This window comes from Centrocercus urophasianus, unplaced genomic scaffold, assembly GCF_019232065.1.
Source record: "Centrocercus urophasianus isolate 14NV4802_14NV808 unplaced genomic scaffold, USGS_Curo_1.0 seq_26, whole genome shotgun sequence".
NCBI lineage: Eukaryota > Metazoa > Chordata > Aves > Galliformes > Phasianidae > Centrocercus > Centrocercus urophasianus.
Genome location: NW_024884822.1, coordinates 9,895,747 through 9,912,714, shown reverse-complemented (window position 1 = coordinate 9,912,714; position 16,968 = coordinate 9,895,747). Strand labels below are relative to the sequence as shown.

Sequence of the window (16,968 nt, the reverse complement as noted above, 5' to 3'; positions counted from 1 at the left end):
CAGGCACTGTGCATCAGGCACTGTGCATCAGGCACTGTGCATCAGGCGTCGCTCGTGGCTCACTCCGCCCCAGGGAAATAGGACAGCTGTCCAGAGTGTGGTTTTGCTTGGATCCCTCTTGTCCTCCTGCTGAGGAAGGATTCTGGCCTTGCTTTTAGTTTGGATGCTTCATCACGATCATATACAATGATTTTTTTAAAATTGTTATAACCATCTGAGCAATCAGGTGCTCTTATTCCTGTGACTGCAATGCCACTTGCTGACCCCTGCATGGCTGCAGGCACTCGCAGCAGCTCCAGACCTCTGGCAGGGGTCAGCAGTAGAGCTGGACGGTGTGTTTCAGAGGAGACTTTGTTGCTTAATATGTTCATTTGGGGGGGAGGGGGGGAAAGGAAAAAAAGATAATAATAATAATAATAGTACTGCTGCTCCATTTGCCTGTCTGTCCCTCTCCCTGCTGCACCCCCCCGTCAGCAGCTTTTTGCTGTAGCCCATGGGTTCCCTCGAGGTTTGGCAACTGCTCACATTGCTTCAGGCTGGTGACTGTACTGTAACGATGATTTGTGAACCTCAGCATGCTGCCACGTGTCCACACATTCAGCGTGGCGGTGCAGAGGGGGCCTTTAGCTGTTAATGCCTTTCCAAATATATTAACAAAACGAAAACAAAAAAAAAAAAAAAAAAAAAGAAAGAAAACTGTAAATGTAGCAAGCTGTGTTTGCAATGCTTATTTTCTCCTGTTTCCTCTGAGACTGGTTATGTCACTGTCACTGTTTAGAAATGGATGCTAGGCTCTTTTAGAGAGGGTTGCTACACTTGATGTTAAATGCCTCACTGACTCTTTTCTTTTTTTTTTTTTAAAGTTTCCAGTACAGGTAGAATGACTTTTTTAAAAAGCAAATTTTCATCTCAGTGGCACAGAGTGGGTGCCTGGAGGGCAGCATTTCAATGAGTAGTTTACAGCTTCACTTTCTGCAGACACTTGAACATAGGACCGACGTATCTGTGACAAGCACATCCCCTCAGTGGGGAGCTCCAGAAGAGCATGGACCGACCCAGGTACCACCACCCCTTTGCAGCACTCTGGGTCACCCAAGGCCTTTGCTGCCCTCCTGTCCCCATCTCCCAGTGGCAGTCTTGTGGGTGGGCTGGGGACGGTGACAGCTGTCATGGGAGGGGTGCTTGCAGCACTTGGTCCCCGAGCCTCCCTGGTGCAGATGTATGCCCGTAGGGAAGGCAGCCCGCCCTGCTCCCCCCTTCCTCTCCCAGCCTGATTCGCTCCTGCTGGGGTTGGAAATCCTTGGATCTCACAAACCATCGCTGAGTTGTACCCAGGGGAGGCTCTGCCTGCCTGCTCCGACTCGCTCAGGTCACGTGGGTAAGACCTCAGCCTCGGTGGCTGGGACAACAGGGCGATGGTTCGATGTGCTGGCCCTTCTCAGACTGGCTATATCCCAACCTCAGCCTTCTGTTCCCCAGACTAGAAAGTGTGTGCAACCTTCTTCAGCCGCATTTATCGTAGAGACAAACTTAAAATGACTCATCACAGACCATTTATCAGTTGGGAGGAAAATCTTGTTAATATGGCCCGCTGTACATGATCCATCTTCTGTCGATAGTACATAATCTTTGACCCATGTGCTAGGATCATCATCGCATATAAAAGGAAAAGAGAAAAATGTAAAATACTTGAATGAGAGCTTGTATTATAACATTAATATTATTCAGAGTATCTGCTTTCTAGGCTGATGTGATTCATTATTCTAGTAATGCTTTAGTCCTTTGTAATTTGTGGTAATTATGCTTTTTCCTTTTTAATACAAAAAAAAAATGTATAAAAATAAAAACTTCAAAAGACAGTGCAGTTTGGGTTTTCTGTTGTGCTAACCATTGTGTTTTCCACAGAGGGCTGTAGGCTCTGCGGATGGGCTGGCTGGCGCAGGGTGGTTGGAGGATCTGGAGGACAGTGCAGGAAGAGCTGCTGCCATGAGCTGACACACGAGGCTTGCAAGTAGGAGCTGATGTAGCAGGACTTGTCAGTTGGATTTCAGGCTGAAGGGACCTCCTTGTGGGGACAGTGACTGAGAGGCTTCTTGTTTCCTCCTATATAATCTTAGCTCCAAATGTCTTTACCTTTCCTGTGGGAGAAACTCTACATTTGCAGAGGTTGGTTTGTGGAGTGTTGATGAGGATGAACAGCCCTGAAATCAGACCTGCATCTTACAGAGTGGAAAAACTGCTGAAGGAAAAGCGGGCCTGTTACGTGCATGAAGGGGATGTCTGAAGCCATGTGGGCTTGATTCCTGTGTATGTAGTTACAGTGACCTTACTGGTATTGGTAGAGAATGCTGCTGGAAGGAGCCATGACATGGTCTATGAGAAGCTATAACCTTAACAGTGAAAATTCAGCAAGTCTTGAAACCACGTAGCCTAGAATTCATCTTACATGCAGGCAGCTGGAACCAAGAAGTAGTGCAGTGGTTTAGAAATACCTTTCTAGAGTTGTTTTTTCATGCTTTAGGTGGAGAATAACAGGCAGTACATGAAGTCATCTCAAGTATTGTGTTTAAGTTCAGTTTTGAGATTCATTATGTGTGAATAATAACTTGTTTCACAAGTAAAATATTAGTGTAAATCATTGTCTCTTCCTCTCCTTATCCCTGGGCTCTGCAGGAGCTGCAGTCTGGAGGGTTCACCCTGCTCTCTTGGGTATATCAGGGATGCTTTTGGAGAGCGGGGTGAGGCTGAGGAGGACCCTGTGTCTCTCGTAGGCTTTGCTTTGTCTGAACACATCATCTGTTCCATGCAGATAATCCAACACTCCCAGGACTCCATAACACTGGTTGAACCTGGAAGTCAAACGGAGAATAAACATCACTGGAAGTTACTGAAGTTACCTCACCCTCCCTGTTCCCATCTCCTTTCAGAGCTCTGATAAGCCATTCACCTGATTGCTGCTGCTGTACCTGTCTGCCTCACAGCTCTGATGAACCCCTCGATCCATCGTTATCCAGGAATGGTGGCACTGAACAACTGCCTGAACCACTGCCAGGCAGCTCAGAGCTGTGGAAGCAGCTGGGCACCCACCTTGCCATGTTCTTGAGACCAGGCTGCCCAGAGACGTGGAGCTGCTGTGCTCCCAGCACTGCAGATGCTGGCACAGCCATTCTGCCCAGACAGCATCTGAGCCGAGCTGCAGATGAAATGGCTGTTAACGAGAACTGGGCCCACGTTTTGGGTGTTGCTTTGCACTTAGGTTGCATCAGAACTACCACATCTTCTGTTTCTGCAGAAGCAAACTGCTTGAGGAAGTGTTTGTATGAATTTAATGCACAGCAGGGAGATGGAAACTGTTTTTCTTCTGTTTTGGTAAGTATCCCTGAATGCTGTACTGAAAGTTAACTCTCTCTGGTGTAAAAAGGAGCTGGGAACCTTTGCCAAGGAGTGTTAACTGAGGCTGTTTGGCCAAGGCATTACCTGATCAACATCACTAACCTCAGCGTACGGGAAAGATTCAGGGAGACTCCTGCTGCAGATTTATTGTGCCCTGTGATTCGCCACTGCTCTGTTTTGATTCTAGACCATACACAGTTATCTTCTGAACTTCCAGGAATAGCCTTGCATGGAACTGTCTGTGTTTGTGCTGGGGAACGTCCAGGTAATAGCTGCTACTTCAGACACTCCGTGCTTTCCTCCCGTGTCACCTTAGGACACTTGAAACACTTGGACTCGGCTGCTGTGCTTGTGCTTTAGATAAGCTCTCCAAGTCAGCTGATGGAGGGTAGATGTCAGTGAGGTGGATGGCAGTTGTGCGGGAAGGCAGCTTGGTTTGGAAACCAAAGCTCTGTTTAACTGCTCTAAGACCTGACAGCATTCTCATCTGCTGTTATGTGAACTGGATAGGTTTCTCTGCTTGTATGTGAATGATGAAAATCACTTGGCTCTCAGAAAGGAGCTTTGTCTGCAGGCAGTGACAGGGCACAGGAAGGAGGAGAAAGGGAAGCTGGGACGTACTTGAGGTGATGGAAGTCGTGGAATTCTGGTGATGGTAGGAAGGGCAGGTGGTAACCGCAGTGCGAAATGCTCGTTGTTACAAGAGCAAGGGAGAACCACGCTGTGATTGAAACCATGTGAGACCCCATGAGCATTGGGCCAGTCATGACAGGCAGCGTGTTGGAGAGCTGGAAAAGAGAAGTAGAACCACCTCGTTAATGGGACCACAACGAGCAGGCTGTCCTTTAGGGGCTGAACTGTTTCACCTGGGTCTATTGGTTTTGTGCAAGCAGCATAAAGGGCAGACCTGAAAATACCAAAACTACATAATCATCAAAGATACAATTGTACTCTGAGCCAACTCAGGTTTACTCGCTGTGGAATACAGTCAGAGCCCCAGATCTCTGAACTTGCAATAAAAGATTCTTGGGAAAGCAAGCTGTAAAAAGGTTCTAAGTCCACGTGATGTGTGGACACGTGCAGCAATGTGATTGCATCCTCCCAGTGGCACGAATAGCTGTCAGTGCCCAGATCACAAGCTTACTGCATCAAAAAGTCATTCTTATAGCCAAAGTCTGTCAGAGGGAGACTCTCAGAGCTGCTGGAGCAGTTTGGGCCTCTTATTAACAGGAGATGGTATTTAGAAGTGGAAGCTCTGTGCTCAAGGAAACACCATTCAGACTTTTCCTTACCTACCTGAGGCCCTTGGATTTGTGCTTTCAAAGCTGGTGAGGTGCAGTGCAAACAGGCACTGCAGCACTTCTACAGCTAGGCTTCCTGGTAATGCAGCTTAGCTTCTTCTAAGAAAGAAGATTCCAAGGAAGCATTTGCTCTGCATCCCTTACCGCTGCTCCTCATCCCATGGAAACTGCCCTCCATGCAGGGAAGTGGAAGGTGAGCATGGGAGAATCCACTTACTATGTGTTCTAATGGGTGAGCATAAATGGAGACCACGCCAATGGGGGCTGTCCATTCGTGGTGCTTCTTGTGGATGTGCTTGTACAGGAGTGGGAGATGAACGAGCCTAAGTAGAGAAAAAGAAGAAATGTAGTTTTGCACCCCATAAGAAAGGAATGCAGAGTAACAGAACATGTCCCAGAGACTTGCTTGTGTCCATCTAAAACAGATCTTAGAGCTGGGAGTGGCAGTGTAGGATCTGTGGTTTCCTCTTGTTAGCATCAGCCCTCATCCAATGGTTTCACTGTCTGCTGGTTGATGTTAAACTTAAGTTCTGATACATCCCATAAAACCAAGTCTATGAAAGACTGATTTGCTCAGACTTGGGAGCACGTTTTAGTGAAAGACTCACTTCTTATTCTCCATATTCTGACTTTTCCGACTGGCAGCAATTAGAGACAGGATTTTAAGTTTCCTGGGCCCTTAGTAAGAAATGTCCTCTTGTGTTTTCTTTCACCATTGCCCAAAAGGGAAATCTCTGTATTTCTGAGAATGCTGCGCTTGCTTCTGCATGGTCTTGCAGACTTTCTCCTTCCTTGCTTCAATTTTATCTTCTACTACTGGAGTAAATGGTCAGAATGCCTGTAGTGTTGTTGGAAGCTAGGCTATGTTTTGTAGGTGCTGTTCAGGTGAAGAGGACATCAGTCTCTGAATTCTTAAGCTTTTTTTCTTTCAGGATGCTCCCGTTCTCCTCTTTTCAAATAAAATAGCTCTTTTTCTCTTCCTAAGCTGCCATTTCTGTAGTTTTTACCCATTTTTTGCTCCCTGTAGTTCCTAGCAGCATTGCAGCAGCTAAGCCTCAAGCAATAAGGATGGGTTAAATACAAGACTGATGGAAGAGGGTGAACCAGGACCATTCCTGTTTCAAGAGATGGGTATAAGCTTAACAGCATGGGCACAAACCAGAGTCCTGATCTGTGCTCGGCTCACCTGTGTGAATAATAGAAGAGGATTTCCTCTATTAAGGTAAAGATGCTCAGCTCCACAAGAAACCATTGGAAAGTGGGTAATTCCTTGCTGAAGGTGTTGCCCCACCATTTCATTACATAGAACATGGGCACGAGCATGGGAAGGGAGACAAAGAACTGATTAAACAGCGCTGTGTAGATGGCTTGTCGCAATTTCTGCGTGTCCACCTGCAAAAAAGAAGTCAGGATTCCGGGCTGTATCAGAAGCACAGTGGCTTTAAGCTGGAAGACAAAGAGCTTTGAGATTTGTTGGCTGCTTTCATTAGGTAGCTGTAGGATCAACTTGTTAGCAAGCAGGCTATCAAGACCTGATCAGCAGCCTAATTACAAGAACTGCCTTCCTCTGCAATAGATACACAATACTTAGCACATGAGCCTGTCTTTAGAATCAGTCTTCAAAGCTGAAAAGGGAGCTATCTGCTTGGAAGAGAAAAGCATAAGTGCTTCTTCTCCCCTTTCCTGACCTAACAGACTGCAAGAAGTATTTAGCCAGCAGAAGCAGCACACAGAAATACTTACAGGATCATTCTTGCCCAGCTGAATGCGATACCGAGTAATGAAAGTTGGCTTTCCTGTTACATCAGCCACCATAAGGATTCCATTGAAGCACCAAAAAGCAAGGCTAGGAACCAATGCAGCCCCTGTGACGTGAGGAAGAGACAGATACTTAAATACCTTGGGAGCTGTGGACAGATTAAAAAAAAAGAAAAAGTAATTGTATCCAGAGGACTTCACTAGGAGCTATGTGTGCTGGGTCCCCTGCACTGTGATGCTTTAAAATAGAACGAGCAGGTTCTGAAACCCAGTTTAGATCTAGGGAATGGTGAGGAAATTAAACTGCATAAATGCCCCATAGGCTAAAATTTGCCAAAACTGTGGGCTTTTCTGGGAGAATGGGGAACTACCTCATGGTTGATGTTTTAAATACACGTTGGATAAGTTTGAGTTGATTCTTGGGACCTTGCAACATCCCTGCTAAGCCTGTTCACCAGCAGTTAATCACAGCTGGAGAAGGGTTGTGTACGCACTACAGCAAGCGTGAAATTCACTAATTTTACTTCAACTTTCAGAAATTAGTTCTACTGAGTCATTCATTTCTCACAGGAGCAAAGAGCATGTCTACGTAAGGAAGCCATTTCTATGCTTTCAGCAGCAGCAAAAAGATCAAATTCTTAACCTGTGTAATGGGTCTAATGAGGAACCACTCCAAAGCAGCACGGATGTGCCATCAGCTGTAGCTGGCATGGAAGGCTACGTGTGTTCTCAGTGAGTTGAGGATGGCACACCCATGTTCCAGTTTAGATGCACTGCATGGATGGTTCTTAGCACAGCAAAGGGTTGTAAACCTGAGGAACTCACCAAAGAGGAAAAGTGACCATTCCCTTCCCTCAAACAGGTAGTAAAGCTTCAGCCATGTTGTCTGCCAAAAGTAGCCTGAAGCATCCCAGATCTTTTGCACGCACCTGTGGGAACAAATGTTCTTAGTCACTCGTCTGTTCACAGCCCATTTATCCCCTCTACACAAAAACACTTCTCCTCAAGCCTCTTTTGTCTGAGCAATCTTACCAAGAAACAGAGTTCATTAAGGCAGTGAATATGAGCAGGGCTGAGCCAAGGACAAGGGCAGACATCTTCACAGCAGCCCAGAGCTTCTCTTCCTGTGCACAAGCAATGAGAGTTAAGTTCACGCTGCTGTGCTATACTAGAGCTTTTGTCTTTGAAACGTACGTGGTACAGGTTGTCTTATGTCAGCCTGTATTGTTTTACACTCTGAAGAACACGATAACAGCTGTTAAGGACCATGGAATTTTCTCTCCCCATTTTTATTGGATAGATTTCTCAGTACCTGAACTGTGCTACAAAGGGCTTCTGGACAACTCAGAACACTAGAAATGGAAGATGAGGGGTAAGGAATGCTGCTGCATCACAGCACCTCTGCCACCCCACCAGTCTGTTCTTCCTGCCAGCATGCAATGGGCTTTCCCCCTGCAGTCACGACGAACTGCTGTGCTCAGGTCATCTGGAGCTACTGTCTCAGCTCCCTTTTCAGCTTTGAAGACTGGTTCTAAAGACAGACTCGTGCTCAGAAGCTTATCCTTTCCCCCATAACAGAGGTCTAACACAGGACGTTACGTTGCCTTGTGCTGTGCCTTTCGCCCATCACAGATAGAACTCAGTTCTAATACTGGGAGTACAGCTGGTCTGGAAGGCACCATGTGCCACCTATACAGAACAACTGCACAACAACAAGGAGTTAAAACACGCAGCTTCTTGAAAGTACAGCATTCTCTAAATCCTTGCTCTCAGTCACAGAAATGTTATTTGCTGGTGGAATCTCCCTGCGTGCAGTGGGAGAGCACTGCGATGTTAACGTGATCCTTTACCACAGTAAGGACTTGAACTTCACAAAGCAACAATGAGGAAATTATCAGAGTCCTTTTGATTTTAGGAATAGGAATATTCAGAAAGCAGTATTCAATATAGTTGAACAAATATATTGAAATAGATTGAGTAAATATTTTAAAATATTTATCAAATATGCGACAAATACATAATTAACGATTTGTCTTCTAGCATAGCCCCGGTTGGAATTGACTCTGGAGTTCAGAAATCTTAGTTTGAGTTTTCTCAGGTGAGTATACATTATCTTTATTGGCAGGATGGCTAAAAAACAAATGCAATTCAAAACTATACAGTGTAATAACCAGGTAGTGCCTTGTGTGTAACTCTGTCCTTCCTGTTTTCATTTGTACATTGTGCTGTAAAAACAGACTGGAGTAAAAATAGCATGATTCATAGCTGCTGTCCTGGTCCTCTCCCAGCAGAGAGGACAAACAAGAGAGGCAGCTCAGGAGTAGCTGTTGAATGCAGGTGTGTTTTGGGTAATGCAATACGGAGGAACCCTCTCAACACAGCTCTCAGCATTAGGAGCTCTTTTGGGTTCTGTATCAGCTACAGAATATTAAACATTGCCCAGAACTTGTCAGCAATGTTTATCCGTCCCAGGACAGAACTTTGCTCGTTAGCAATGAAACTCTCCTCACTGAAGCAAACATTTATTCCTATCATCTCAGTTTTTGTCAAGCTGGCAACTGAGGAGAAAGTCATTTCCTGGACTCCTGCCCTACAGCTTCGTGGCAGTGAGCCCTACAGGCCTACTCTAAAAGCAATACAATCATTTGCCAGCATTATCAGTGGGTGACTCCACCAGGAATGCAAGGCTGGCAAAAGCCACCTGTCCCAGCTCCACACAGTGCGTGCTGGGTTCGGGGCTGGACGTTTGCTCTCCCAGGTCACACGCTTCCAGTTGTATCCACGTTGTCCATGTTACAGTAATGTATGCTGATAGTAGATAAGGATTTCTGAATCTTTAAAGCCTGAAGCACCATCTGGGTATTCTTCAGGGGGAAAAAAAAAGTATAAAAAGCCGTAAAATACTTTGAGTCTTTTATCAGAACTCTGTCCTACAAATCCTTCTTTCTCCTGAGATGACAGACACACCAAAGAAAAGCTCCCAAGTTTTAGAGGGTTGGAATTCTTAGTTAGACCAAATGACATTTGATTCTTGAGTGTCCTCCAGCTGAAGATCTCAAAGATTCTCAAAAATGAATGATCCACAAAAATGAATGATCCTGATCCACCTGCTTTGAGGCAGGACGGGGAGCAGCCAAAGTTCAGCACTTCAGCTATTTTCAAAGCTTTCTGATAGAAACTGTTTTGTTTGGAGGCTGTGCTTTTACCACACGCGAGGAAGTGATTACATGAATGAATCCCATGCACTATAATTACATGAGCTGCGGGGACAGAGAAGTTCACATTAAAAAAAAATCTTGTTCATCAAGTCCAAGTGCTAACACCCTGTTTCTCTTCGTGCAAGCAACACCTCCAGAGAGGTTTCCAAACTCTGACCCACTGATCAAAGGCCTTGTACAATTTGCTAAATAGCTGGAGTGCCAATTGGAGTTCCTACCTGCAAGGTAAAGAGACTGGGGCACACCAGCTGGGAACCAGGCTGTTCAGCAGCACCACTTCTGGCACTGGGCACAGTCAGGTGGCACAGTTTCTGGCTATGTGGAATATTATGGTATCTTGCCATGCAAGCAACAATAAGAGGCTTTTCACCACTCAGCGCCACGGCTGCGGTTCACTGGGAGGAAAAAATGCTGGGAAAATGTTTCCGTATGATGAGTGATGACCTCCTAATTGTGCTGAAGTGGTCAGAGTTGATGAGTGTGTTGCTGCTCTTAGAATGTTATTCAGCTCATCCAGCTTTCCGAGGCACCTGCTCAACACTTCCTTTAAAAGATGGACTTTGAGTCTTTACCTGCTCCTGATGTGCAGCCATGGTGGAATACCCAGAGTCTCTCTTCATCTGAAATAAGAAGTGAGCTGAGTGAGCTTTGTACAGCTGCAGGGTGGAAGAATGCACCACTAACAACAGCAAATCACTTCATCTGCAAGTTTAGTTGCAAAACTGAGGTATTTACTCTCTGTGCCCTGTCCATCCTTCACTATTGTACAAGAAAAAAAATCTCTATAGAAAGCCTTACAAAAGTTCCCTTATTTCCTGAAGTGAGTTAAGTGTTTTACCATAATGCTGATGGGGATGTAAGGGTAGCAAACTAAAATGGAAGAACAGCCCAAACCAAAGCTGGTGTGCTGCAGTACAGCTCTCTCCCTCAATCTGTCCCAGAAACACGCTGCACTCTGTAGGAACTGCCCTGCAAAGGCTGACAAGCAAACGATGACATGAGACGACTGCTCTACTATAAGGCAGGAATGCTGCTAAACTGACATCGATGAAAACCAAAAAACCTGACTACTACAATGTGAGCTTGTGCCATGAAGTATTAATGCAGCAGAGCACCGTGCAGCCCTCACCCACGTGGCAGAGGAACTGGAAGATACAGCCCCAGAGCATGGTGAGAAAATCATCACTGCTTTAAGTCCAGCCGTGGTTGATAATGACTGAAACAGCTGTCAGTTTCAGGATTAAAACCTGAAGGGCAGGTGGCTGCCTCACGATAGACCTCCTTGCGTTTGGCTCCGACTGGACTGTTGATTGTCACCTCTGAATTCAGCAGAGAAAAAAAGGAAAGCATCGAGCACAAGGTTGAAGGAGCTGCTGGGTCTGAACTGCTCTCCTTGGCCACAGAAAGATCAGTTTCAGGAGGTGTGCTGTGCCTGCCATAGGGAATATTGCGTAGCTGTTTTCATATTGCTGTACTCTTATCATAAACTGTAATTGGCGAAAGCTAAGAGAACATTCCATAAGGTTTTCTTGGTTTCACACAGACATTAAGAAAAAAGCACGTGAATTCTAATAACAGGAATTACAGATTTACTGAGCATGGCACAATTCGAGCTGTTTTGCTTTTCATACTTGGAACAATAATGAAGCACAGACAATGTTGTGCTTCAATAAGTTGTGCTTAATAATAAACTATGTTACCTAAGGTAACAAAGGAGTGTACAAAGAAGACTCCAAGGCACCTGTATAAGGTACAAACAGTTAGAAAATGGCTAATTAGAGAGATGATGTTTCGTTACCTTTGTGATGATAGCGAGCGTCTTGGGAGTATTCTTGCAGTGTTTCAGAAAGGAGGAATACACTGCCAAAAAGAAACCATCATGTTATCCAGGAGACTGGACTTTCTGAGTACAGCCTCACAAATGTGACTCTGTCTATTCAAGTGTTTCCAGCTCTGTTTCCCTACAATAGATTAGTCTGCAGATCAATGGGCAGCAGAGAGAAAAACTGGACTCCTTCCTCCTACTTGTATCCCTGCTCACTCAAGGACAGAAAAAGATGAGGCCAGTCCACCAAACTACTGAGGTGAAACAGTTCTGGGAAGAAAAAAGAAAAAAGACAAAAAGACAAGAAGACAAGAAGAGATCTGACGTGGAACCACAAGCCCTAATTCCCAACCCTGTATTTCAACACTGGAGTTGTAAATATTCCAATGGGAAGATGAGAAGAAAGCTCCTCACTATGAGATTTTGTGAGCTAACAGAACTACTCTATGAGAACTTCTGATTTTTTTCCCCCTCTGCATCAAATTTGCCAACCAGAACTTCACTGGTAAAATATACTGGGACTACAATACACCTGATGGAGAACACTATATCCTAGGAGTTACAATAACAAATAACATGCTGGTCTGGAGAGAACATCATAAATAACTTGCCATGGGACAAACTGATCTTATCTTCATTGCAAAGACCTCCTGATCTTGATGAAGGAGTTTATGTTATGCAATACACAGTGTGCTCTCATCTTGTCACACAGGTCCTCTGCAGGAGTGCTGATTATCTCTATGAAAACACCACTGAGGTTGAAACACGTCAAATGAATAAATGAATAACCCATTCATTCATGGTGCTTTGAGCCATTCCAGTCCCTGTTCCAACACTTTCCTTACTCTTTAAGGATGTTTTACTTCACTACATAAAATAACAACCCAATTTCACTTGGAAGAGACTTGGTCCAACATCTTGCTCAGTACAAAACCAACTACAAAGTTAGATCAGGTTGCTGAGAGCCTTGGGCTGAGCTCTGAGCATCCACACGGAGGGAGACTCCACAGCTCCTGTGTGAAATCTGTTCTGGTGTTGGACTACCTCTCCTGTATTTTTTTCCTAATATCTAGTCAGAATGCCCCTTGTAACTCATGTCCCTTGTCCTTTTGTTGTATGCCTCGCTAACTTCTCTACAACCACCCAGCAGAGACAGAAAACAGCACAATGAAATTATTCTGCTGTGACAGGACAGTAAATAGTGCTGGCCATAGTGACTGTGGTAAGAGATTATTGCACTCCCAGACGATCTTGTAACAGACAGCACTGGATCTGAGAGGTGCAGATGTCTCAGTTACCATCAGCAGCTCCGTACAGCAGTGCTGCATCTTTGCACGCAAAAGGCACAGTGGAGAATGCACCTCTGCTTGGAGTTGCTGGGAAGAGAAAGCCATTGCTTGGCTGAGCCCCACTTTCTGTGGGTCTGTAAATAAGTTTCTATTCCTCCTATTTTTTTAAATAATCACGGGATTATTTTATCCCAGGAGCCATTGAGCAAAACCTTCTGTTTTGAAACAGCACTGCCATTTCTGCTTACCCTCCCTCTCCCCAAAATCTCAATATTCTACCTTTATTGACAGAAACACTTCATGCTATTTCCACTAAAACAAGATACATTTTGATGGATTGTGTTTTCCTCCATTGCTCTCTTTATGCCAATTATCTTTTCTGATTCAGAATGCACCAGGTATGTTAACAGAAGCATTCATGTAACCATGGCTGTTTGAGCAAACAAAAGGTCCTTCCAACTGCTTGGCACTGATCTCTTTTGGCATGTTATACAGCCCTGAAGCAATCAGTGAAGACCTCAGCTGTCTGCAGCTATTTGCAAGCATTAGACAGAACCGGTGCTGTTTAAAATAGAAGTTCCTTTGAAGTTATCTCTGACTCGTTAACACAAAGTTTGATCCAAACGAAACTGTAAATCAATGCTTTTCTGGCTTTAGGCAGTAAAGAATTCCAACACAAACTATTTCTTTTATTTCCACGTACTTCATCATTTCTCCAACAACTAAGTATGAGCTCTGCTTCGTCTTTTACATTTCAGCTATCAGAAAGCACTAGCTTGTCCAGGCCATGTTCTAAAATGCTTAACATCAACAGAAAAGAAAAACAACCAAACAAACTATTAGAAAACTTTGATAAAAAAGATATTTTTTGTATTAAAAATTTACATTATTATTATTATTATTATTATTATTATTCATGCCCCCTTACATTTCTTGTTGCCCAGACAGTCCCATGCTGAGACTGCACCAGTGCCCACTTCCCCTTGTACTGCACCCAGTATTGTGCTCCTGCTGCTGGCAGGAATAACTGGAGATGTCTGCAGTGATGGACTGGCTGCCAGCCCAGCTGCTTGGGACTCCTTTTTCCCTCTTGCTTGAATCTTCTATTTTATTACTTCGCTGGAATCAACCTTTACAGTACACGGCCAGTGTGGCAAACCACCTTGTCTTCCACTTCTCTGCAAAAGTACAAAACCTATAAAAGAAAATGTAAGGACAACCTACCTGCTCTCCACAAAAGCTGCACATCAGCCACACTGTACAGTCAGATACGGGACTAGATGTTGTGTCTGGTGGGTCTCCTATCGTGCCAAGCTCTGCATAGCTCAGAAGGCAATTACAGTTCCTAGAAAAGCTTACAATTGTATTTTAAACACACACATGGCAGTGCCTTTTAGTTATTTCTTCAGTTTCAATCAGGTATTTTCAAGCCACAGTACCTTTGAGCTCAGTCTCTTTGCTCACCTCCCGCTGGCTGTAGCCTAGGAGAGGTCCTTTGTTTCTGCTCAGAGCACAACTCCTCACCTTTCACTACTGCTGCGGAAACTTTATGAGGGTTTAGGCACCGGGGTGTTTCCAGGCAGGAGTTGGCTGTCCCCTCCCAGACGAGTCATGTGAAGTCAGCACTGTGTCACTGTTAGTGCTGGCACTGCTCCCTGTGCGTGTGCACATGCTGTCGCTCAGTCCAGCGCTCAGCATACAGCTCTGCAGGTAAGAGTTTTTCATCAAGAGTGTATTGAGAATAAAAAAGACAGCTCTACCTTAAAGATAAGTCGTTTCTACTAGGCATGAACTCATGTTTTCAGCACAAAGTAGCTGATGCCAATGCAACTGAATGGGTCAAAGGTGTATTTGTTCAACGCATGTGAGTTACAGGGGTGTTTGGCAAAGCCCAGCAGTCCAGCTTTCATCATGTCTCACTAAATCTATAAACTGCAACAGCTGTCGCTACATCAAACAGTTACAGGTATTGATTCTATCTGTGAGGATGAAATGCAAATAGGTTAAAATGTGGTTGGGCTCAGTTGTGTTTAAATATGCTTACCAACCATGAAGTCTGTAATTACAGTATTGCAAGATGTAAGGTGCTGGAGTGTTGTCTTTATTATGCAGATGTGGCCCCGATCTGTACTACTTGCCCAATATACAGTGTCCTATTGTAAACTAAGCTCAGAGAAATGAGGGTGTTACTTAACATAACTTACCGTGTTTATTTTTCCATGCGAGGAAAATTGAGGACCACTTCCTCTCACAGTTAGCATCATTCAGCCCCTCATGAGTGAAGCAATATATGCTGCTGTTTTGTAAGCAGAATTTCAAGCTAGCAGTAGTGAAAATTGCAGTGATCTGCAAGCACGAGTAATGGTGGTGCCTTGTTGTCCCTGCCTGATTTTTTTGTACCTACCATTATATTTTTATCAAGCAACCTTTTCTGGAAGGAATATTCCTAACTCTCCTCCCAGCCTCGTGCCATTTCATCTCTATTCCTGTTGCTTCATTTCCATATTTGAGACTGCTACTGTTTCCACTGACACTTTCTCTTGACTAACGCAAAGTATTTCCTACTGAGGAAAGAGTTTTTAATTCTCAGCTGTTGCTGCTAATTGTTATTTATCATGGACTTAATATGGAGCAACGTGATTCCTCCGAGCTATTTGGGTACGTGCAAAGGAGGAAGTGGAAACTGGCATTTCAAGAGAATAAAGGTTGTCCAGCATGTTATTTGGACTTGGTCTCGCTCTAGTAGCACTGTTAATCCAATATGCTAAAGTAGCTGATAAGAGTGAACTGCACGGATGTCGGTGTTTCTTTTTGACCTCTGTCCAATCGAGATATGGGTTCTATCTGAAGGATTTACAGCCTCTAAGATTAGTTTAAAGGATGTCTTCGTTTGCTTTCACCGCAGTTCGGGTCACGGGACAGCACTGAACACACAGCTGTTCGCTGGCCAGGCTGCGCCCTGAGCTGCACGTTCACCAAAAACACTCCAGTGTGAGACAAAGGCTGAGCTCTGAGCAACGCAAGAATGGGATTTGCTCTTTGCTAGAGGTGACAGAGACCTTTCTGCAAATGCAGCACATGGCATACATTACAGCAGCGACCGCAGATCCGAGCCGAGCATGCAAAACGCCAACTATCGACCGTGGAGATAAACGGCGAATCAAAATAAACTTCAGAATGCTGACAGCTCCAAGGTTAATCGATAAGAGAGCAGCCTTTAGCAAAGCAGCACTGTCAGAGCTTTTTCTGCTGAGGTATGAGGACTAAAGCCGAGGTGCTGAACAATGCCTGATGTGTAAGAGCTGCCAAGGTGTTTTCCTGGGTACTTTTATGGAAATGGTGAGCAGGCAGCTGAGGGCACGCGGGGAAATGAACCCAAAGGTGCACAGACAACCGCTCCGAAGCAGCAGCAGAAATGCGGAATAACAGCCGTGAGCAGACGGACAGCGGCTCCTGAGCACGGACAAGCAGCACATCCCGGACACCCGAGCGTGCAGCACGCCGCATAACAGCAATAGCAGCACGCTACATTAACAGCAGTAACAGCACGCTGTATTAACAGCACGCTGCATTACAGCAATAGCAGAACGCTGCAATAGCAGCAGTAACAGTACGCTGCATTACAGCAATAGCAGAACGCTGCAATAGCAGCAGTAACAGCATGCTGCATTATAGCAATAGCAGAACGCTGCAATAACAGCAGTAACAGCACGCTGTATTAACAGCACGCTGCAATAACAGCAGTGACAGCACGCTGCATTACAGCAATAGCAGCACGCTGCATTACAGCACGCCACGTAACAGCACGCGCCGCCACGTCACGCACTTCGCGCCGCGAGCCCACAGCCGGGCGGGGCGCGCGACAAGGACACGGCTTTGCGCATGCGCGCCGCGGGCAGAACCCCGCGTGGCGCTCCGGCTTCCCCGCCCCCTCCGTTTCCGTCCCCTCTGCGGGAGCGCGCGCCAGGCGCGAGCCGCAACGTACCGCGCCGCTGCGGTTTTGCCATAACTCTCGCGAGAGCCGGGAGCCAACCCGGAAATCCTGCCTCAGCCGGAGGCGTCATCGCGCCTGCGCGGAGGCGAGAGGCCCGGCCCCAGCTTCCGGGCAGGTAGCGCTTGGGGGAGGGGAAAGCGATGGGGAGCGGCGGAGCGGACGAGCGGTGGGGGACGGGCGGGGCTCGGGA

General features: G+C 45.6%; 2 protein-coding genes across 8 annotated transcripts in view; one reads left to right on the top strand and one right to left on the bottom strand.

Moving 5' to 3' along the window:
- Positions 1-1,542: 1,542 nt before the first annotated feature.
- FAXDC2 (fatty acid hydroxylase domain containing 2) overlaps positions 1,543-16,968 on the bottom strand; it is a 16,062-nt gene continuing 636 nt past the window's right edge. Inside the window, exons 1-11 of one of the 7 annotated variants that reach the window (XM_042826666.1) lie at positions 14,224-16,340; positions 14,009-14,138; positions 11,469-11,530; positions 10,243-10,290; positions 7,485-7,576; positions 7,278-7,381; positions 6,438-6,559; positions 5,881-6,086; positions 4,912-5,017; positions 4,015-4,181; positions 1,544-2,849 (exon numbers count right to left, since the gene is read on the bottom strand). In XM_042826666.1, coding sequence (XP_042682600.1) covers positions 2,693-2,849; positions 4,015-4,181; positions 4,912-5,017; positions 5,881-6,086; positions 6,438-6,559; positions 7,278-7,381; positions 7,485-7,576; positions 10,243-10,290 — 1,002 coding nt within the window. In that variant the 5' untranslated portion in view covers positions 11,469-11,530; positions 14,009-14,138; positions 14,224-16,340 and the 3' untranslated portion in view covers positions 1,544-2,692. Of the gene's footprint in view, positions 2,850-4,014; positions 4,182-4,911; positions 5,018-5,880; positions 6,087-6,437; positions 6,560-7,277; positions 7,382-7,484; positions 7,577-10,242; positions 10,291-11,468; positions 11,531-14,008; positions 16,341-16,968 lie in introns of those variants that run through there. The other 6 variants (XM_042826667.1, XM_042826668.1, XM_042826669.1 and 3 more) reach the window with 6 other exon arrangements.
- CNOT8 (CCR4-NOT transcription complex subunit 8) overlaps positions 16,871-16,968 on the top strand; it is a 6,858-nt gene continuing 6,760 nt past the window's right edge. The window contains exon 1 of the mRNA XM_042826673.1: positions 16,871-16,893. The gene's annotated coding sequence lies outside the window, so the exon portion shown is untranslated. The remainder of the gene's footprint in view (positions 16,894-16,968) is intronic.